The sequence below is a fragment of the Malassezia restricta genome, chromosome II, assembly GCF_003290485.1.
Source record: "Malassezia restricta chromosome II, complete sequence".
NCBI lineage: Eukaryota > Fungi > Basidiomycota > Malasseziomycetes > Malasseziales > Malasseziaceae > Malassezia > Malassezia restricta.
In genome coordinates, this window is record NC_040194.1 from 927,175 (window position 1) to 947,674 (window position 20,500).

Here is a 20,500-nt window from a genome sequence, read left to right on the forward strand (position 1 = left end):
CCGCATTGGAAATGAATAAAACGTGACGAGAATCTTTCGTGGCGCTACAAGAATTTCCGACAGGCTGGTGAGCCACAAAGACAGGGGATTGCATCTGCATCATCTTCGGCGGCTTGGACTAGTTCGTTAGCGAGGGGAAGACGTACACTTGTAGTCATAGGTGAGTTCTTGGCCAGGTAAGATAACTTGCTTGGCGCTGTTGGTTAGTGGAGATGCACATACAAAATTACGACGCGTTTTTCACCCTGTACCGTGAGGATTTTTGCCGTGCAATTTGGCGTACAGCAATGCTAGAAAAGGGTTAAAAAGGAAGAGACGTACGTTCATCAGTCTAGCAATATTTCCTTTGCGTGTTGCGTCAATGACAATATCATCGTCGACACGGAAAAGATAGGTGCTGAAATTACCTGCCCTTTCGTACATTTTTTCGCGGTGGTCAGCCACTTGCTGGCGCACAATTTCGCCCACATATTCAATCACCATATCACCCGCGGGTATAAGCTCCATGGCATACAAGCCCCAGTCATGGATCGGACTTTTAGCAAAGCGCAACTGTTTTTTGCGTGTTTGGAGTTGATTAATATGCAAAAGATCCGTATCAGCCTGAGTCTCCCGCCGACTCTGTTCAATGTCAAGCGCAAGACGTCGTGTGTCAGCACGATTATTCCTTGCAGAAGCTAAAGAGTGCGTGGTGGTTGTCTCTGTAACTGCAGCCCGATTCCGATCTGCCAAGTGAACGGCCTTTTCGGCAGCAGGAATCCGGTAGAATCCTTGGGCCCGTGCGCTTCCTGCTTCATGAGCAGGTTCTTCGCGTTCCGATGGTGCCAATGGTGCATTTTGCAAGACTTGTCCCAAGTAATACAGCTCTTCATCGTCCTGAACAAGTCCCGCTGCGAACGGATCCAGCTGCTGACTGGAATGAGTGGGAGAGGGTAAGTTTCTCGATGCTGCGCTCTGAACTGTTACACGTTTCGGGATAGCATCAAGACGACGAAATGAAGGAATATACCCCGCTTGAGTGGCTGAGCGCGCCATGAGCTGTGCCTTTTGGTTCGCAATGATCATGCCGCCCTTTCCATCGGCACGTAAGTATTGTGACACATGTGGTATAACTGTGCGTGTTTTTATGTCACGCAGAAACATTTTAGTGAAATTAGACAGGATACGAGACGTGGCTTCTTGAATCAGTTCGTCTGGCGTCCATATTTTTTTGGAAGGAGGAGGATCCTGCTTGGGTGCTTTCAAAGAGGAAGATGCCTCGTTTGCAGAAGAGCTGATCTTAAGCTCTTTTGGCTCGCGAACTTCAAAGTGCAGCCGGTAACCATGTAGTGTCCCTGTCTCGAGTACCAATTTACAGCGTAAGGCTGAGTCATGCCGGTCAAATCCGACGTACCATCCATGGATATCTTGTTCAACAAATACAGGTGAGAACGATGAGAAATGCGTGCGAATATCACGCGCATCCAAAGCGCTAGAAGGCATGCGGGGGATATGAATGTAGGGGTGCCCCAAGGCTACTAGATGCCGTGCAATTGTGGGAGACACATCGTCACGCTTCTGACCCCATCTAGATGGGCGGGGTAAAGCATTCCGAGCCTCTTTAGCCATCTTTTGTTCCTGATCATGACGTTCGCGACGTTGTTGCCTCTCACGCTCTCGTGCTTTGACACGTTCTTCGTGTTTTCGTTCGTACCTCTTTTTTAAAAGCGCACGGTACTGTTGCACATAGTTTTTCCGCTCATGATCTAGAACAATATGCACAAGGGAGGGTCCGACCCGTTGTCCATCGAGCGTGCGCTTGGCTTGCTGTGCTGACTCGTGTGCATCACTCTGAGTACTAGATGCGAAGGAGATCCACATGATGCCGATACTTTCACCCGTCTGCGGATCCATTTTCAGCTCGCTAGCTTCGACTTTCCCATGCATGCGGCACTGTTGGAGAACAGTGGCAGGGCTTGTAAGCGGTGATAATCCGCGAATGACAATTTCGCGAGGGGGAGGAGGTCCGACGGAGTATTCGTCGTATTTATAGAAGATTTGCTCGAGATGCCTCCTTGGACGTAGTCGCGACCAGCGCGGGGGTTTCATGTGTCGCTGACGAGGATCCACAGTGGCAAGACGGGGATCTGCTTCATAGCGCCGCTTCATTTCTTTAATACCTGTGATTTGTGGGTCATTAGTAGTATAGTAATTCCTTCCCGTACTTGGTATCTCGGATGGAAGTAGAGTGTTTTCATAGGACACGGGTAGCGAATGAGGAGCTGGTAGTGGTCCACCATCCTCAGGCGCCATAGCGTAGCGCGCGTCGCGAGAAGGAAAGTGACGAGTATGCTCCAGACGCGTTTCGTGCTATCAAGTCCTATTAGGTGAATGTAGGTGAATGTGGAGAATTACACGCTCTCTGTGGTGGGGTCGAGGGACAGGTCCGGAATACTGGCCGTGCTGTGTAGGCGTTCTGCATCAGGATTGAGCAACAGTTGATGCAGAAGAAAGTTGGCGAGCGACTTGTTGGTCCAGTAACTCACGTGGGAGCGCAACATATCAATGTATTGCGAAAACTGCGGTGAGCGTAGGCATACGTACGGAACTGGCATAGCCCACATCCATAACATAATCAATGCATCCATTGGGATTGAGCGCGCGGAATCGACGTTCGCCCCGTTCCATTTCTTCGAGAGGAATGGGTCTGGATCTTGGTGTGTCAGGGACCTGCTTGGCATCCAGGGGAGGCGTTTCTTGTGACTGCCGTTCATCCACGACGCGCTTTAATAGCTTGCCCATATTCACGCGTGGTTCCTCCAGTGCGTCCGGCAGCAGAGCAGGATCACGGGGCACATGAACAGGACGTACTAAGCGTGCATAAGGTGCATCTGAGGTGGCTGACATCTGAAAACTGATGGGATCCGTTGCGATATAAAGCTGCGAGTGAGTAGACGGCACGTACATTGTAGATGGACTCGACGGCCAAGCATCCCATTTGCCCAACTTGGTCGGACGTGGCATCTTCATAATCTTCCTCGGAGCGACGGCGAGCAACCAGGCGGGCACCGTTCATGTAAAAGAGAAGGGGAAGTGGTGATCCAATGCAGAAAAAGTGGCGGACATTGAATAGCAAGTGGCGCGACGTGTTGTGGATATCATGCGTTGCCGTCTCACAGAGGGGCGGCACTTGGGTCGGTTGGTCCTTCAAAATATCAGCAGCTAGCATGGATCCCAGTGAATGACCAAGGATAGAAACACGGCCACCCTGTCGCTCAAAGTCAGGATTACGCTGAACAAACAAGCGATACAGGCGGTTCATTTCCAAGAGCACGCTGCGCTCCATCATGTCGTGGTGCTTGGAGAAGTAAAAGGGGATATCAAGGAGCACTTTGTTGACAAACGTACGCACTGTGGGAATCGAGGTTGCGTTTCCAATGTCTTCGAGAGTATACATGCCGTGCTCAGGATCAAATTCTAAAGTGCGCCGCCAGCAAATGGGTATCAGTTTGACACGGCCCCCATTCAGGAGGCACTTGAGCTCTGGGTTCTGAGACTGTGAGCGCATGATATTGCGAAGCCGATCTAGATCATGCACAAAGTGCATGGAGGTATAATCCTCCGAGAGTTTCTGGCCGATGCCATGGATACAAAAGAGGAGCTCCGGCGGTCGATTGGATGTGCTAGGCATATCGAAGTCATCATCAAAGGGATCCCGGGGACGAGCTTGTTCGTCGACATCTTCGACTCGTGGGCTCATTCTGGGCGACTTGCTTGGCCAAGCTCGTGACAAAAACGCTTCACTAAGAGGAACCCATGGTGTCGGTGATACAGTGGGGTCGGGAGCTGTCCGTTCACTAATGATACCCGTTGGGTTGGAATCTTCTTCGGCTGAAGTGTTTGATTCGGCCTTCATATTCATGTCCTCAGCTGTCATGGCAGGCGAGGCGGAGGGAGTGCGTCTTGGAGAAGCCGGTTCGGGGCGTCTTTGCCACGACGAAAGTCGCGACCCATACCGCTCGCTTATGTCGCGAGCATGATCGAATCCACGAACTATCACAGCCTCACGCAAGAAGGGAAACAGCTTGCTGCCAAAATTTTGGGCATAGACACGCGCGGAGTAAGCCGATTCGAACTGGATTTTGGCCCCACCGACGACACTGGCCAAGTTGTACTGCACGGGTGGCTCATCTGCCTTGCGATTCTTCGAAAGTGTCCCCTTAAGCCGCTGAGCGAGTCTCCATGGTTGGGCGGTGTTGTAAGCTAGTATGATATCCTGCTCCAATGGTGAGTTACAAGCAATGGGCGAACAAGCGCCATCGGAGGCCACGTAAAACCATGTCGCTCGGACTACCTGCTGATCATAGCCCGCCCACAAAGCTGGATACATAATCATGCGTTCCATATCCACATCAAACAGGTGATCTTCCAGCACAGGCACGCGGAATCGCCGCTGTTCTTCCGGCTCATCGGGGTCCGTGAGCCTGTATGTCGGCACAGCCTGTTTCTCAGTCGGCATCGGCCGCGGGGGCCGCGGTGGGAGAACAGAGTCCTGCTCATTGGCCTGCTCCCCCCAAAATGACGTAGACAGCCATCCTCGCTGTGTCTGAGCATTTTCAGGTACGGGGCGTGACGCGGCAGCCCGGGCAAGTTCATCTTTCACAACACCCCAAGTTTCCTCCAACGACGCGATATCGTCTTCAGGAAATGGCACCCAAATGCGCCCATGTGAATGAAACCACACAGCTGAGACAGGCGGCTCTTTCTGCTCTGTGGGCGACTTGGTCGGACTGGTCCCGACCACCGCCTCCATGATGGATGCACGGGGTCAAAAGTCTCCACTGTGGGCCCGTGCATGGATATCTATGAAAGGACCTGCCACTGACAAGTGTCGTTTATGTCTAAGGTCCATCTGGGTACCCCGACGAGCAGCACGCAGCTTATGACAGCGAGAGCCCATGAAGTAAACAGGTAAGCGAACGAAGTGCGCATCGGACGAAGCACAAGAAGTTCAGCTATCAGCGTGCTCACTGTGCTCAGACAGCCTGCAAAGCCGTCCTGAAGTCCTTGTAGAGCATCGCATGACGTTTTGGACGAGAACGTACGGGATAGCTTGCCTGTGACTACGCCACATAAGACGAGCGTTGCTAGTATGTTGGCCAGAAACGTACCTAGCGGCCACCTTGTCCACTGGCGCACATGAACGCGGTCGTCAGCGCTTCGTGGCGGGTTAAGAAGCGATAATTGCCATCGAGCGAGAGCACCTGGCGGACAAAGCACGAGTGCAAAAGTGACGTGCCGGAAAGGAGCATGCAGGCCACAGAGCAGGGCAGATCCGATCCAGAAGAGGGCGCCCAACAGGACTACCGTTACATGTCCCGCTGTGGTATGCATACGTATCGTAGGAATGGCAGAAAGTGGGTATGCGTCTGCCAAGGCGCGTCCCGCCCAGACGCCAGCGAGGCCCATGCCCACCGTGGTGGCCGTCTGTGCCAATGCATCCATGACGCTGTACAGCCCGATACGATCATGGTGTTCACCATTCGAAAATGCCTGGAACACGTCTAGTGCCCACGTTGAAAAAGATGTACAGCTTCCCGCGAATCCGACCGTAATCATCGGAAAGGCCGGGGCATACCAACCCTCAATGGCCGCCTTGGAGCGCTTGTGTGACGCGTACCCAAAAACGAGGCATCCCACGGCTTGGGCCCATACGAGCGGGGCAATGCTCTGTCCATCATACGTATTTAGAGCCACCAGACCCAGACGCGCAAGTGTGCCCCAAATGGACCCAAGGGTAATGGCACCTGCCGTAGCTAAGGTGGTCCATGCCATGGCCGTGAGGCAACGTTGGCCGTCACGTGGCAAACGCGGTGTTCTACGCCGCCGGCGCGCGCGGTACCTGATTTTTGGCCACGCGCAGGAAGATGGGGAGGCGGCTGCATCCTGAGGATGCGTCCTCGTCGTCATCGCCGTCGGCACATCCTGATGATGATGATGATTTGCGCGCCGAGTTTCTCTCAGATTTCGATGAGCAGGCGTTTCTGCGACAACTTGATGCATTCCAAACGAGTCTACAAAGCATGCCCCCCGTAGCGTCGACTGTCGCCCCAGTGCCTGTCGCTCAGCCAGCCGCTGCCCCCACTGTACCGCCCCCATCCGCGCCATCTCCTTCTGCGCCAGTCATGGCACCTAGTATACCCGCTGAAAATTCTTCCTCTGAATTTTACAGCACGGCCATCCAGATCCTTACGCATATACTCGGCAGCTCTACGCCGTATCCGTGGCTGAACGATGTGAGCGTGCCTAAAGCTGATGACAACTCGCACAGCGTTGCATCAAATGACCATATGCACCAGCTGATCAACGTGCTGGTCGAACGACTGGGCGGCTCATCCGACCGTCGTGTCAAGGAACAGGACCTGACACACCTCTTACAGACACTTCTCGCGCAGCAGCAAAAGCCCCCTGCGCCACAGCCCATGTATCCACAGCCAACATCAGCACACTTTGCCGACTTGGCCTTCCCAGATGAGGAAGAAGACGACCCCGACTTTTTGCCCGTACCATCCGAGCACGACGGGCTCGCAACGGCGCCCAGCACCACCGCCTGGACCCGTGCGATGGACGAAGTCATGCCGACCGAGACACCTAAGCCACGGCGAGGGCGGCCGCGGCGGTTCACGACAGAAGAAGCAGCCGAGCGCAAACGAGACCGGAACCGAGACTACATGGCGCGACAGCGCACGACGAAGAAGCAGCGCGCGCCCTATACCCCCGAGTCATCCGCAACAGGAGCATCTACGGATGCTCCGGGAAACGCGTCGGACCGACTCGTACTTGAAGCCGAAAATCGGTTTCTTCGTGCTGAACTGGAGCGACTGCGTGAAGAGAACGCCAAACTGCGCGGTCGAGAAGAGATGCGGGCGTATGCAGCACAGCTCGGTATCAATCATCGTCAGAGCTTTCGTTCCTAGAAGTACAAGAATCGCTATGTAGTAGGATTATAAACGAGAGAAATCATCAAACCGAGATGCTTAAGAAAAAGAGGGTGTGTCCGGCAGGCTGGGGCTAAGTGCGCCGCCCTCCGAGTAAGCGGCGCGCTGGTGCACACGGCGTGCGCGGTACGTTGAGTCCTGTCCCCGACGATGGCGCGTGAGAAACAGATCTGAATCGCGTCGTGGATTTGTCGAAGACGTGTTGGCCGACTTGAAGTGAGGCACTTCTGTGCGGCCATTGGCAGCCTCACGAAGCTCGTCCCAGGCGTCCTGGGCTGCGATGCGCTCATTTTCTTCTTCTGACAGGTACGGATAGTAGCGGCGCATGTCACCATGTTCTGCATAATGCATACGATGCGCCTTGTCGTCAGATGCCTGCGAGCCCATATCGCTCTCGACTTCGTACGACATCTCAGCCCCGTAGGGATCTTGGTAGTACAAGGCGGCCTCGTGTATACTGTCGTCGGAAGGTGCGACACCTTGGGCCTCGGGCATACGGTCGATGGCATGCTCCTCTTGAGGCACAGCAATCGACTGTTGCAAGTCAAACGGCTGCTCCCCCCGCTGTGGCTGCATGGACACGGGCACGGCGATGTGGTGCGTCGGCTCCCCGGCAATGGGCGTGCCGAAAGATGCAGACGTATCACGCATCTGCATCGGCTCTTGAACAGAGACCAAAGACGCTGGACGACGAAGAGCGCGCTTCTGGCGTCGCACAAAGTAAAAGATCAGCAGAGCCAATGCACCGAGGAGCGCAGCACCCCCAATGCCGACAGGGATACCTATTTTGACACCATTCGAGGTAGTGCTTGTATCATCATCATCATCATCGCTGTTTTTCTTGGTGGAACGACCCGAGCCGCCCGTGTACATGTTCGGGCGATCGCCATTCGGACCTGTGCCTGGCTTGCCAGGTGTACCCGGACGACCATCCTTTGCAGGATTCTTGAGCAGCAACACTTGATCTGTCGACAGAGAGAAGTCAAGTGGCTGCGTTTGGCTGTGGTTCTTCTTACTGTACACATACGCCACAGGCTCGCTGCCGACGCCAGTCTGACTGATGTTGGCAAGCTTGAGATCAGCGCATTGAATGCGCAAGTGCGCTAGCTCATGCGAATAAAAGCCTCGTGAGCGATACCCATCATCGTCGAACGAAAGCGTGCCGTTGGCCCAGTTCTTCATGTTCTTATTGCTGCTCTCGCTCACGCCGTACGCAGTGAACAGCACACGCGATGGCGTGCGGGGAAACTTGTCGCCTGCATCCTTGCGCGAGACGGTTCGAATCACTTGATGGTCGACCTTCCATGTAATATGGTGCGGTGACCAGTCAATGGTGTAGTTATGGAAATTTGCGACCGTAAATTTGTCCATGCGCTTTTGCGTGCCGATGTTCTGGGCAGATTGGCCATGGGCAGCATAGTTGGTCGTGATTCGTCCGCTTTCAGGTCCAGCCAAGCGGAAAAGTATGGCATCACCGACATCGGATGCCGTGCCAAACGTGGTAACCAGACCAGAGGTCGGATTATGGCGCAGCCGAGCAGTGACTGTGCCATATAACAGATAGCGCGCCGTCGACACACGCGAGTCGGTAGCACTCGTCTTTTCGAACAAAACACCATTGTGCCCTTGGCCCAAATAGCCCTGCTCAAACACGAATGCGGTCTGTGAAGCATCACCATTGTACCTCAGCAGGGGCCTAAAATAGTTGTCTTGATTGTACATGTCAGGTTTGATCGCGAGATCCATGTCCTCGCATACAGAATTCGGTATACATGAGAAAGGATACTGGCTGTATTGTGGTTGACATCCTGATGTGCACTGCTCGGCACCGCCACCACAATAACCATCTGCTGAGCAGCATGGTTTGTCAGAAGGACACGATGGCTTGTTGGGACCACATCGCTCCTTGCCAGCTAGCACTTCTATGGCCGCCAGAAGCAGGCCCAGGATGGCAAGTCGCATGAAGCGGTGAAGGAGTCCAAAAAGCGCCACGCGTACGTCCAGCGGCCTGCCTAGTGTTCGCCGCCTCGTCGTCGTTTGCCCACATGCCCCGCAATAGAATGGTTCATGCTACAAAAAATCGAGGTATTATGTAATTCATGCACGTAAGCCCCTCAACCCACGCAAGGGCCCACAAAAAAATTGAGTCATGCATGCAGTGAGGCCGACATTGCTTCGTCCTCAACCTCGTTCTGCAGCCAATCAGCCCGTGGGCCATCGTGTGTCGCCGACGTCACAACGGAGGGGCGCAGCGCGGCGCTTCGACGTGCCTGGCGCCGGCGGGGTCGAGGGAGGCGTGACGCGGGAGGGCGATGGTGTCGTGCAGCTGCAGACGGCAGTGGCTGCTGCTGCGACGATGGCGATCCAGAGACCCAAGACCATAGCTTGGACATTACGCTAGAGGGGCGCGGTGCATGTGTGCGCATGCGCTTGGGGGCGTGACCCGCTTCAATCATCACGTCGTCCGTAGGTACGAAGGAGTGATTCGACTGTGACAATACAGAGGACTCAGGGGCAACGTTTTTTCCAGCCTTAGCAGGTGATGGCGGCACCACAGGTGTGCTGTGAGAACCGCGCACATACTGCGGCGAGTCCAACAATACATCATGCGTGCGCTTGCGTTGTGATAGGAGCTGAAATGACTTTTCTTGCATCTCTTCCGTCACATCCTGCTCCATTTCACGCACATATCGCGCCTGAAGAGCAGGCACGCGTGCATATAGGCGTGTCAGAGTCCAATCACCGTGCAGATCGTCTGGCTCGAGACCCTGTGCTTCAAGGAATTGCAAAATGACCAGATCGATGTCCAGGTCTAGCACAGCTGCAGCTTTGTCCATGGCCTCCTCGGGCACATAAGAACGTAAGTGGCGATCGAGCTCCATCCACGCAAACTCAGACCAGTGACCCGCTTGTGCTTGGGGTCGTAGAGCATGCGAGTCGAGCTGAGGCGGCAACGAAGCTCGTGGTGCATAGGCACCCGGGACTCGGGGCGTAGGGTGCGTAGATTGGCGCAGATCCAGCTCCGCAGCATGAAAGAGTGAGGCCAGGTCATTGTTTATGTGCGGCAGGGACGATGTATCGCCGAGCCATCCCTCCTGGATATATTTGTGATGTACTTTAAGAATGGCCGCTGCCCGTGCGGCAGCGACAGGATCCAAGCTCGATATTTCCACACAGGATGTGGGACGAGTACGAGACAGCATCAAGGCGCGTGAATGGGATGAGGCTGACAGACTAGCGCTGAGGTCACCCAACGATGCATCTTCCTCAGCAGCTGTGGATGGCGCAGCAGGTGCTTGTAAAGGCAGCGACCATACGACCATGGGTGCTTCCTCTTCAGGGGTATCATCCGATGAGACATCTTGCGCAGAGACTCGCATAGCTGGGTGGGGTGACTTGGATGGCGAAAGTGATCGAATGCGCGCACTATGCACCGACACGTCGTTCGGCAAGGGGCTCTGTGGAACGGGATCGGGGGACTTTCGACGCAGTTCTTCTTCTAGGATATCCAGTGCTTCCAGGGCCTCATCGGGCAAATCGTCCACATCTTCAGGATCGTCTCCCCATCGCTTGGGTTCATGCGAAAGAGCCGGTAGAACAGATGCCTCTTGCCTTACAGACTTTTCCGACGGGGTGCCAAGATTTTGCCGTAGTTGTTTGCGGGTCGATGCTTCCACAGAGGGTGACGCACGCCATTCGGGTATGGGTGTATGTCTTGACGGGGGGGTATAACTTTGCGGCTCAGATTGAGATGGCCGCTCGAACCAGCTCGTATCATGGTCCACGGGTTCCTGAGAGGAGACATTTACATGTTCGTCGTTGGCATGAAGAAAATCGATAAATACAGGCTCACGAGAAGCGTGGCTTTCTCGCGAAAATCGCGACGAGTTTACTTGGTCGGAGATGGATGGATCATAAGCTGGCATGGCATGCGTGGGAGGTGCCGCAAGGGCTTCGTTCTTCGTGTTTAGCCCCGTCAGCGAAGGCGAAGCATGGGTTTTCGGCTCCAAGACTGCTTCGGGCTCGGACTCGGGCTCCTCTGCGGGCTCCAGGTCTGGTTCAAGTTCTGGCTCCGGCCCTGGTTCAAGCTCTGGCTCTGGCTCTGGCTCTGGCTCTGGCTCTGGCTCTAGGTCCAGTTCTGAGTGCATGACCGGCTCTAGTTCGGGCTCTCGTTCAGTCTCTGGCCTTTCTGGCTCCATTTGTGGCTCTCGTTCGGGCTCGGGCACCCATTCCAGTTCAGGCTCCAGTTCAGGCTCTGGTTCCGCTGCTACTTTACTTTCAGGCTCCAGTTCAGACTCTAGTTCAGGCTGCAAGTCAAGATCTGGCTCTGGTGAATGGACCTGTTGCTGCTCCACATGTGACATCGACTTGTCAGGCGACCGGATGAGAGCGATACGCTCCTTGACTCCTAGTGTGCGATCGTATAAGCTCGGTGTGGCCTTGGGAGTAGGTTTGGGCGTGAGTTTGGGGGCAGGTTTGGGTGTCCTGCGCAGAGGTGTAGAAATATCGCGTCGCGACGATAGAGGGCGTTTGGGTGTCATGGACACAGGCTCCGTTAGACCCATATCCTCTTGTTCGAATCTGCGTACCATAGCGAGTAAGCTAGCATCGCCCTGAGCCGCACGCATGGACATATTGGTAAGGGTGGGATCATGTAAAAGGAGCGGATCGTCCGTGGAGCTAGCGGGCGATGCCGGTCGCTGAGCTAGATGTGAGGGATGATCAGCAGGTCGTCGCTGTGGTACAAATGGGGCGCGTGATAGAGATGGGGCTTCGACAAAATCGCGCGCAAATGATGCCGTAGGCACGTCGTCCTCCAAAATGGACATGGCCGGGACGCGATGTGACTGAGCCGACGCGCTTTGCCGGCTCGTATTCGACCAAGGCTGCCCAGATTGTTCTGAGTAAGGTCGAAGTGATCGGCGCGGTGTCATCGGCGTCAGCCGCACCGTCTGCGAAAATGCCGCGGGGCGTGCACGATGCGGCGTAGATGACGACACGCCGTGGTCAGCGTGACCGAAGCGGTGGGGCTGAGTGGACGCGTCGAGAACGTTTTTTAGATCATTTACACTCCGACTCGTATCAGGAGGTGAATGCGCGAGCTGATCACTGTGCGCTCGCGACTTGCGCGGAAGCGCATAGACCATGGTCGACACGGCACGAGGTTGGGCAGCTATGACGCGCGCGGCATGAGTGGAGGCGTGCGTCGCGCCGTAGCCACGAGCCCCCACGTGTGGTGTCTCCACCGTGCACGAAGGGTGTGGTCAGAACTATTATACACGTGATGCAATTCACGTGAGTAGGGGCCGTCAAATACAAGCGGCGGTACCAACGCCCTTCTTCTGTACCGCCGTCACCACTGGCAAGATGACGAAGAAGAGAAGAAATGGAGGGTATGTGTGCGGCCGCGCATAGTGGCGGACTAACCAGTACAGACGCAACAAGCACGGACGTGGCCACGTTCGGTTCGTGCGTTGCACGAACTGCTCGCGGGCTGTGCCTAAGGACAAGGCCATCAAGCGCTTCACTGTCCGCAACATTGTCGAGGCTGCCGCTCTGCGTGACCTGAGCGAGGCTAGTGTGTACGATGGTATGTACGCCTATACGTGGAAAATGACTAACCAAACAGAGTACGTCCTGCCGAAGCTCTACATCAAGCTCGCGTACTGTGTGTCGTGCGCCATCCACTCCAAGGTGGTGCGTGTGCGTTCGGTCGAGGGTCGCCGCGTGCGTACCCCGCCGCGCCTGCGCTTCAACCGTGACAGCCGCAAGAACCCTGCCGCCCAGATGGCGTCGGGCGGTGCGCGCGCCTAAAAACAGTGGCGAGACATAGAAAGAAATCTTCTAGCCACTGAATATGACCTCGATGATATACGGCTTGTGTGTGCTACCAATGTGACTGTAGATGGACGAGACATCGCAGGAGATCGTCCGCGTGGATGCCACCTGTGCTTCGTGGGCTCAGATCTCGCACGAGGGATAAGAGCTTGGCTCGCGGCAGGCTTTCGGCCGTGTGCAGCAAAGTGCCGTCGAGGATGCCTTTGGACAACGGACGCGACGTGTGCAGTGGAGCGACGGTGCGAAAGGCGCGTGGGTGCAGGCCGGCCATGTGCGGCACAGTGCGCACCAGCTGGCTCTGGAAAAGCTGCAGTGTCGGATAGATTTTGGCAGACACGGGCACAAGTACATCGATGGCGCCGTTGCTTTTGGCCAGCACGATTTCCGACGTGAGCCGCTCGCCATTCGCGTTGCGTGGTCCATGGAGCATGAGGGCACGCACCGCGTCGCCCGGTGCATGGTATTCACAACGCACCAGGAGGCGCTGGCCACCGAGACTCGTGGGATTCGAAGGTGCATAGTCGAGCAGGCGGATACAGCCCCCCACGTCACACGTCACCATGGCCAAGCGTTTGTGGTCGATGAGCATGGCGCCTTGTAAGAGGCAAGCTGGAGCATACTCGCGGCCGAGAAGCACGAGACGTGCAGGATCTTCTTGGAACGCACAAAAGTACGCGCCTTGTTGCACGTCGGTTACGAGCAGAAAGTTCTTCACGCGCTGGACACTAGTGGCGTACATGCCGAGATCCAGAAATGCCACAGTCACGAGCCACTCACCCAATTCCCATGAACGAACGAGCAGCTTTTGGCCCACGCATGCGACGAGAAAGCCGTTTAAATCGTGGAGAGTCGTTACGGGCGCGCGCATTTCCTCGGCACACATGAGACGCAGACGCAGTGCACCCGACACCACTTGGACAATGTCAAAGACGTACATAAATCCCTTAGCTGTGCGGTCTTCACCGTGCGAAATGACCGTACCGACCGTCACAAACGTCCGGCGTCCCGAACGGCGATCCAAAGCATCCAGCGGGGCCATGTGGATGCATGTGACTGTCTCGCATGGCTCAAACTCATGGCCGTGGATCGGTGGTTCGCCGATGCGCGCAAAGAGCTCGAGAGCGCCGCGTTCCGAATACGTCGGCGACGGATCCAGCGCTGGATCACGCACGGGCTCTTCCTCCTCGGAATAGAGCACAAATTGCGTGGGCTGTGCCGATGAGGCCACCAAGCAGCCTGTTTCCTCGTGAATAGCGACGTGTGTATATGTGCGTGTCGCCCATCGCTGGTAAGGCACAGGTGCATCCACCTCAAGGGGCGGCACAGTCCAAACGCTCGCTTCGCCCTCGTGCACGCCCACGAAACCCGAGGCGTGGTCGCACATGGATGAGAATGGCATGCTTGTCTCGAGCCATAACGGTGGGCCTTTTCGGTCACGCACAATGACAAGCGAGTGGGGCCCTGCGACTCCGATACATGATCGACCGAAGAGCGAGAGCGGCACGAGAGCCGTGGATGGGGCACGTAGCATATAAGCGTCGACGAGAACAAGGGACATGGTATCACGTATCTCGTACATGGCTAGAAGGCCCTGGGTATATTGCACGAGAAGGACAGGCACATCAGTCAATTTGCACCATTTGATGTGTGCAACGACAAGATCTTCTGATGCGGTATGTTCGCTAAGAAGGGCGGGCAGTGTCGTAAGAGACGCCTGCGACTGCCATGTACAGGCACCGTCCGGTAGCGAGTGCAGCGCTAGGCGTCCGTCAGGCAAGACGCACACGAGCATATCGCTGGTGACGTCAGCACATTGGCAGGCGACTTGCACGACGCAGGTGCCGTCGATCGTCCACACGGATGCTTCCTGGCCGACTAGGACCACGTATGACTCAGTCAAAGTGGCGCGATGGCACGGCGAGCTGATCTCCCGAACCATCTGGGCATGCTCATCCAGCACTTGGATACCCTGCGTCGTGACACGCACCGCATAGTCGCCGACCGTTCCACATGCCAGCGTGTCATGCGGATGTTCAGCCACCAAGGACAGGGTGTCCAGCTTGTAGACAGCGCATGCCTTGTCATCGTCGTCGCTTTGTGCAAAAAGCAACGCCTGCCGAAGCGCTATCCATACGCTTCGTGCAGGTACTAGAGTCCGCTCTTTGAAACAAGAGAGGCGCGGCTCCAGCACCACAAGGCCATGCTGCAGCGCACCAACCATGAGCGGTCGAGTGCGACCCTGCGCGTCGCAAGCGAGGCCGTGTGCAACGTCGTTCAGAGGGGCGAGTGTTGGGAGTGTGTCGTGAACATGCAGGTGCACGGCCTGTGTTGGAGCTGGCGGCGTGGGATCGGCACTGCCGTACAGATCTAGCTCTTCGTCATCGCCCAGCGGTGCGGCTGGCACGATGGGAGCTTGTGGCGCCCTCTGATCTTCCATGACATAAAGGTACGTGTCATCTTGCATCGAGGCACATAGCACGAGCGAAGAAGACAGCATTTGCATACATGCAGCGCCGCCACGGCGCTCCGGCACGTGTACTTCGCCCAGCACGAGGCGTGTCACTGTCCTCCCTTCGACGGCGCACTCGACCGTGTACATGCGCCCACTGCGCAGAGATAGAAGGGCACGGTGGGCATCTGTAAATACGAGCACAGATTCTTGAAGATCCAGGTCTGCGGACAGTTCGGTCGCACGCCTCAGCCCTATATCGGGCGTCGTTTGATCAGTCCACCCATTGACACTCACACCAACCATGCGTGCCGTCTGATCAAGGTGCATAAGCGACGATGGCGTCACAACCAGTACGCCGCCCAGTGACTCAGGGCACGCAACGAGGTAGAGCGCATCATAGGGCAGCGCGTCGCTTGTCACGGTAACGGGGTATTTGGTGACGGTCAGGTCAAGCGTGACAAAACACACTTGCATCGTACGCCGTGCTTGCGTCAGGCTGCCGGTCCATGTGAGTTGGCTCTCGTACAGCACAGCCAGCGTTGGATTTTGGAAGCCAGGTAAGAACACGCAGTCACGCACATTGTGGATGTGCTCATCAATGTCGTCGCGGAACGACAGGACGAATGAGGGCATGTACGGCACCTGCTCCAGCAGCGGGATATCTTTGGGGTCGTCGGCGCCCAGTTCCGTGACGTCCTGGACGAGCGGTACGATCGCCAGGGTGTCATGCGGGAGCAGGAGGGCGGCGCATCGGCTTGCCTGATCCACCATCGTGTGTGGCACGAACGTCGGCGGCAAACCCTGTGCCAGAGGTGGCGCACGCTCAAACGTGTGCAGCGAAATAGCCGTAGGATCATGGTACACGTCATCCCACTCCATCAGCGATACTTTGGCATCGCGAAAAGAAATGAGCAAACGATCTCGCCCATCTATCTGCGAAGCGAGCGTGCGCACCGCATGTAGACCCGTCACTTGGCCAAATAGGTGGTGCATGCCGACCTGCACCAACACACACGCACCATCCGCCCGCTGACGTACCTCCATCACACGCAGTACATTTTCGCGCGCAAGAACCGCATGACACACGAGGCGGCCGCGACTCGGTGGCCATGCTGCTTCGTCGCGGACGAGCCGGATCGCTACACAGTGCTCGACGCCACTCGCGGGCACCCGCTCATGGTGCACCGCAAACGCCATGCTCAATGTGATGGTCAGTCACCAACAGAAAATTAGTCATCGAAATAGGGCCTATTTTGGATCCACCGAATGTGCGGAGGTGCCGCGTCGAGGTTTGCGCCTCTTGAACAGCGTGGCATCCTCCTGTGTGGATGGGGTATCTTGAGACGTAGAAGCGCCACTCTTTGCCGTAGCATCGTTCGGATGCGGGCGCTTTAGGACAATGGGCACGTCTTCGTCCTCTTCGTCACCGACACCACGCTCTTGGAGCGTAAACGTAAGCGCGCGTTGACGGTCAGACATGGGCGCCTCGCTCCCACGAACCTGTTCCTCGGGGGTGCAGTGGTCTCCTGAGGCGGCGCGAGAAGGTGTCGGAGGTGCCGGAGAAAGAGTGTGCCATTCGCCTACATCTGCCGACAAGCTCCGCCTCTGACAACGCCGATGCCATTCTTCTTCATCCTGCTCAGGCGAGAAACCTAGTGAGCTTGCCGTCGTGTAAGCTGCCTCGGACGGTTTCCAGGGCTGAGGCGACGGTGCGGGAGCCCTATCCATGCGCAACGACGCACCTTCCTCGCCACGCCTCAGTGCGCCCCTGTCCATGTGCTGGAGTGTCATCTGCATCTGTGTTTCCTCGCGACGCTTGGCATCCTTCAGCTTATGCAAGTCATCCAGCGCCCGCGCTACGTTGCGCTTATGCCGCACACCACTCTCATGATGCTTTCGCGAGGGCGGATCATCGTTGATGGTGACATTGCAATACTTACAAGTCCACCGCTTGCGCGACACCCACACATCCGCCATGGGCCACTCACAACGGTCCTCTGAGCGGGCTCGTGCGTCCCTCCAACGTTTTGAACACGTGACTATCTAGGTATGGGAGGACTCTCGGTCGTTGGCAGGCGCATCATGGCTGGTCGAAGGCGCAGCGCCCAGTGATGGATCTTGCCCAAGAAACATGGGTATGTTGGAAGAAAGGAAGGGTTCATGGCCTAGTACGTTGTTGACGGGCATGGACGACATCATGGCCGAGGCATGGTACAGGTCGGTCGGAAGCTCAGGGACAGGCTCGGTATTCAATGATGAACGTTGCGTTCGCGACAAGTTTGGCTGTGTGCGACGCCGTTTGATAGAGGGAGTGCCACTACCATCGCCCATGGATCGGTTGGACAGGGGCGTCCATCCAGGATGGAAGAGCGGTGCGTGCCCCAACACATTGGACGAGTCGCTACTACCGAGATCCGGCACCGCTGTACCCATGGCCTGCGCTGTGAAACCAGCATCAGCTCGGCCAATGTCCAGCGGCTCGTCTCCATCCTCGTCATCGTCTTCTTCCTCATCGTACGGCTCCTCGCCGACCATTTGCAAGCCGCCAATCGCGCCACCTTCCATAGACGACACAGTCGAAGGGCCCGCCTCGGCTTCGTTATCATTGACTTCGGAAGGATCAGGCGCGTTGAGACACTCTTGGATGAGATTTCGGCCTTCTGGCTGTTTCACGACAGCCTCCAGCTTGGGCGTCGTAAACGTGTACACCAGACCCGTCTGAGACACCACCAGAAGCAGCACCTGCGTACCGGTCAACGTCGCCAACTCGTATGCTTTCTTCATGATACCAGCCTTGCGCTTGCTGAAGGTGATGTGGCGACGCGAATCATCGTCAATGAACTCAATCTTGATCTTTCGGCGCCCTGTTCGACTATCTTTCTCGCCTTTAGCCATAGACCGCTTCTTTCCACTCGCACGCGACGATGTATTGTTGTTGTTGTTGTCATGGTCATGATTCGTATCCGCAGGCGTCGTATTAGTAGGGGTAGAGGGTATCGCGGACATGGACGCATGGCGGGGCAAATTGCGTTGCTCCCGGTACACCGGCATACCTGCTTGAGGCACACTTCTCTGAGGCGCAGGTGCCGCGGCTTGCGCGCTAGGTACTTGAGGCAGAGGCACGGCTGCTTCATCACCTAGCGCCTCTGTTTTGATGGTCTGAGGCTCGCTCGTATACCTAGCATACTCGCCGGTGAATGATTGTGGGAGAAGCGTTGATGCGTGATGCGACATGTGAGGGGTCTGTTGTTCGTTCATGTTGTCTGCATTGGCGGAGCCTGTATTGCCCATAGGGAATGACCAGGGTGCATGCAGGCCATCAAGCGACTGCCCTATCGGCATAGACCCAGATGACATACCGTACAAACCTGCGTAGGACCCATCTTGATTTTTTGGAATGGGGGCCCCCAGAAAGTTGTTCACACCGACGTTCGATGTGTTGAAGGATCCCAGGCGCGTTTGATTTGACATTGTCACACCCCGCGTTAGTGTAGCTTTCCAAAACGGGGAGTTGCTCAAAAAGGACGCGCTGTGGGCCCGTCGGGTTTTCGTTTTCTCGGGCGCGCTTGAGCCAACAGGATTTATGCATCGACCCGGGCGCATCTGGCGCCGGCCGAGCGCGGCTATGGTCATGGTCCATGGACAACGCCTATCGTGAATACGTCAAACATCTATAACCCATGCATCCTAGTACTCCTCGGCATCGAGACCGTCCTCATCACCCAAGGCCGTCTCCATACCCACCTCTTCGTAGTCCTTTTCGAGGGCGGCCAGGTCCTCACGCGCCTCGCTAAATTCACCCTCTTCCATACCTTCACCGACATACCAGTGCACAAAGGCGCGCTTCGAGTAGAGCAAGTCAAACTTGCGATCAAGGCGGCTCCACGCCGTTGAAATAGCTGTCGTGTTCGCCAGCATACAGAGCGAGCGCGGCACCTTGGCCAAGTCACCACCCGGCACAAGCGCCGGAGGCTCGTTGCAGATACCAATCTTGAAACCAGTCGGGCACCAGTCGACGAATTGAATCGTGCGCTTCGTCTTAATCAGGCTCACGGCCGAGTTCACGTCCTTTGGCACGACATCACCGCGGTAGAGCAGACAGCAGGCCATAAACTTGCCATCACGCGGGTCGCACTTGACCATCTGATTGCCCTTCTCAAAGCTCGCGGTGGTGATCTCTGACACACTGTTTTGCTCGTGGAAGGCCTTGTCAGCCGACACGATCGGTGCATACGAAGCCAGTGGGAAGTGGATACGCGGGTACGGCACCAAGTTGGTCTGGAACTCGTTCAGATCCACATTGAGCGAGCCATCAAAGCGAAGCGAGGCCGTGATGGACGACACAACCTGGGCGATGAGGCGGTTCAGATTCGTGTAGCTAGGTGCACTAATACCGAGGTTGCGCTTGCAGATATCATAAATCGCCTCGTTGTCAACCATGAATGAGCAGTCCGAGTTCTCCAGCGTAGTGTGCGTTGTGAGCACCGAGTTGTACGGCTCAACAACCGAGCTGCTCATCATGGGCGCAGGGTACACAGAGAACTCGAGCTTAGCTTTTTTGCCGTAGTCCTGAGCCAGGCGCTCCAACAAGAGAGATCCGAAACCAGAACCCGTACCACCACCAAACGAGTGAAATACAAAGAAGCCCTGGAGACCTGAGCATGCATCAGCGAGCTTGCGCACGCGGTCCATGGTCTGGTCAATCAGCTCCTTACCGACAGTGTAGTGACCACGAGCATAGTTGTTGGCCGCATCCTCCTTACCCGTCACCAGGGTCTCAGGATGGAACAGCGACTTGAACGGACCGGTGCGCACCTCGTCGACCACATTGGGCTCCAAGTCAACATAGATCGAGCGTGGCACGTATTTTCCCCGGCCGGTTTCGCTGAAAAAGGTCGAGAAGCCATCATCATTCTTCGTGTTGCTCTCTTCCGTCACACGGCCATCGGGGGTCAGGCCGTGTTCCTGGAGATACAGCTCCCAGCAGGCATTACCGATCTGTACACCAGCTTGACCAACGTGAAGTGAAAGAACCTCTCTCATAGTAATGGATTCTGTGAAATGTCTCTGGCTCAAAAGTGACGTAGAGCAAAAGTGACAAACACAAGGAAAAGAGTCAGTGTCCGGTGCGCGGCACCCGAGGGGATGTACACACGCGCTTGAGGGGCATTTGCACATATGCCCCGCCCGTTCCACACGCGTACGTCACGTGACCCATTTCCTCCCATGTGAG

The 20,500-nt window shown here is 56.1% G+C and overlaps 11 protein-coding genes across 11 annotated transcripts; 2 read left to right on the forward strand and 9 right to left on the reverse strand.

Annotated features, from left to right (window-relative positions):
- Positions 1–44: 44 nt before the first annotated feature.
- Positions 45–2,292, reverse strand: MRET_1410 (histone-lysine N-methyltransferase SETD1; the record flags this gene model as incomplete). The annotated part of the gene is made up of 4 exons (XM_027628037.1): positions 45–118; positions 147–196; positions 223–290; positions 322–2,292. 4 exons carry the CDS (start codon positions 2,290–2,292, stop codon positions 45–47), a joined length of 2,163 nt encoding a protein of 720 aa, XP_027483487.1.
- A 98-nt stretch (positions 2,293–2,390) lies between these two features.
- Positions 2,391–4,792, reverse strand: MRET_1411 (DDHD domain protein; the record flags this gene model as incomplete). The annotated part of the gene is made up of 3 exons (XM_027628038.1): positions 2,391–2,558; positions 2,584–2,919; positions 2,945–4,792. 3 exons carry the CDS (start codon positions 4,790–4,792, stop codon positions 2,391–2,393), a joined length of 2,352 nt encoding a protein of 783 aa, XP_027483486.1.
- Positions 4,793–4,842: 50 nt separating this feature from the next.
- On the reverse strand, positions 4,843–5,814 carry MRET_1412 (fluoride exporter; the record flags this gene model as incomplete). The annotated part of the gene is made up of 1 exon (XM_027628039.1): positions 4,843–5,814. One exon carries the CDS (start codon positions 5,812–5,814, stop codon positions 4,843–4,845), a length of 972 nt encoding a protein of 323 aa, XP_027483489.1.
- Positions 5,815–5,906: 92 nt separating this feature from the next.
- MRET_1413 (uncharacterized protein) lies at positions 5,907–6,956 on the forward strand (the record flags this gene model as incomplete). The annotated part of the gene is made up of 1 exon (XM_027628040.1): positions 5,907–6,956. One exon carries the CDS (start codon positions 5,907–5,909, stop codon positions 6,954–6,956), a length of 1,050 nt encoding a protein of 349 aa, XP_027483488.1.
- Positions 6,957–7,016: 60 nt separating this feature from the next.
- MRET_1414 (cell wall protein) lies at positions 7,017–8,939 on the reverse strand (the record flags this gene model as incomplete). The annotated part of the gene is made up of 1 exon (XM_027628041.1): positions 7,017–8,939. The coding sequence occupies one exon, from the start codon at positions 8,937–8,939 to the stop codon at positions 7,017–7,019; it is 1,923 nt and encodes a 640-aa protein (XP_027483483.1).
- Positions 8,940–9,124: 185 nt separating this feature from the next.
- MRET_1415 (uncharacterized protein) lies at positions 9,125–12,124 on the reverse strand (the record flags this gene model as incomplete). Its single annotated transcript, XM_027628042.1, has 1 exon — positions 9,125–12,124. One exon carries the CDS (start codon positions 12,122–12,124, stop codon positions 9,125–9,127), a length of 3,000 nt encoding a protein of 999 aa, XP_027483482.1.
- Positions 12,125–12,344: 220 nt separating this feature from the next.
- MRET_1416 (small subunit ribosomal protein S26e) lies at positions 12,345–12,791 on the forward strand (the record flags this gene model as incomplete). Its single annotated transcript, XM_027628043.1, has 3 exons — positions 12,345–12,370; positions 12,413–12,567; positions 12,607–12,791. 3 exons carry the CDS (start codon positions 12,345–12,347, stop codon positions 12,789–12,791), a joined length of 366 nt encoding a protein of 121 aa, XP_027483485.1.
- Positions 12,792–12,864: 73 nt separating this feature from the next.
- On the reverse strand, positions 12,865–16,464 carry MRET_1417 (cleavage and polyadenylation specificity factor subunit 1; the record flags this gene model as incomplete). The annotated part of the gene is made up of 1 exon (XM_027628044.1): positions 12,865–16,464. The coding sequence occupies one exon, from the start codon at positions 16,462–16,464 to the stop codon at positions 12,865–12,867; it is 3,600 nt and encodes a 1,199-aa protein (XP_027483484.1).
- A 51-nt stretch (positions 16,465–16,515) lies between these two features.
- Positions 16,516–17,244, reverse strand: MRET_1418 (WW domain-binding protein 4; the record flags this gene model as incomplete). Its single annotated transcript, XM_027628045.1, has 1 exon — positions 16,516–17,244. The coding sequence occupies one exon, from the start codon at positions 17,242–17,244 to the stop codon at positions 16,516–16,518; it is 729 nt and encodes a 242-aa protein (XP_027483481.1).
- A 66-nt stretch (positions 17,245–17,310) lies between these two features.
- Positions 17,311–18,738, reverse strand: MRET_1419 (transcription factor; the record flags this gene model as incomplete). The annotated part of the gene is made up of 1 exon (XM_027628046.1): positions 17,311–18,738. The coding sequence occupies one exon, from the start codon at positions 18,736–18,738 to the stop codon at positions 17,311–17,313; it is 1,428 nt and encodes a 475-aa protein (XP_027483480.1).
- A 216-nt stretch (positions 18,739–18,954) lies between these two features.
- On the reverse strand, positions 18,955–20,310 carry MRET_1420 (tubulin alpha; the record flags this gene model as incomplete). The annotated part of the gene is made up of 1 exon (XM_027628047.1): positions 18,955–20,310. The coding sequence occupies one exon, from the start codon at positions 20,308–20,310 to the stop codon at positions 18,955–18,957; it is 1,356 nt and encodes a 451-aa protein (XP_027483636.1).
- Between the last annotated feature and the right edge of the window lie 190 nt (positions 20,311–20,500).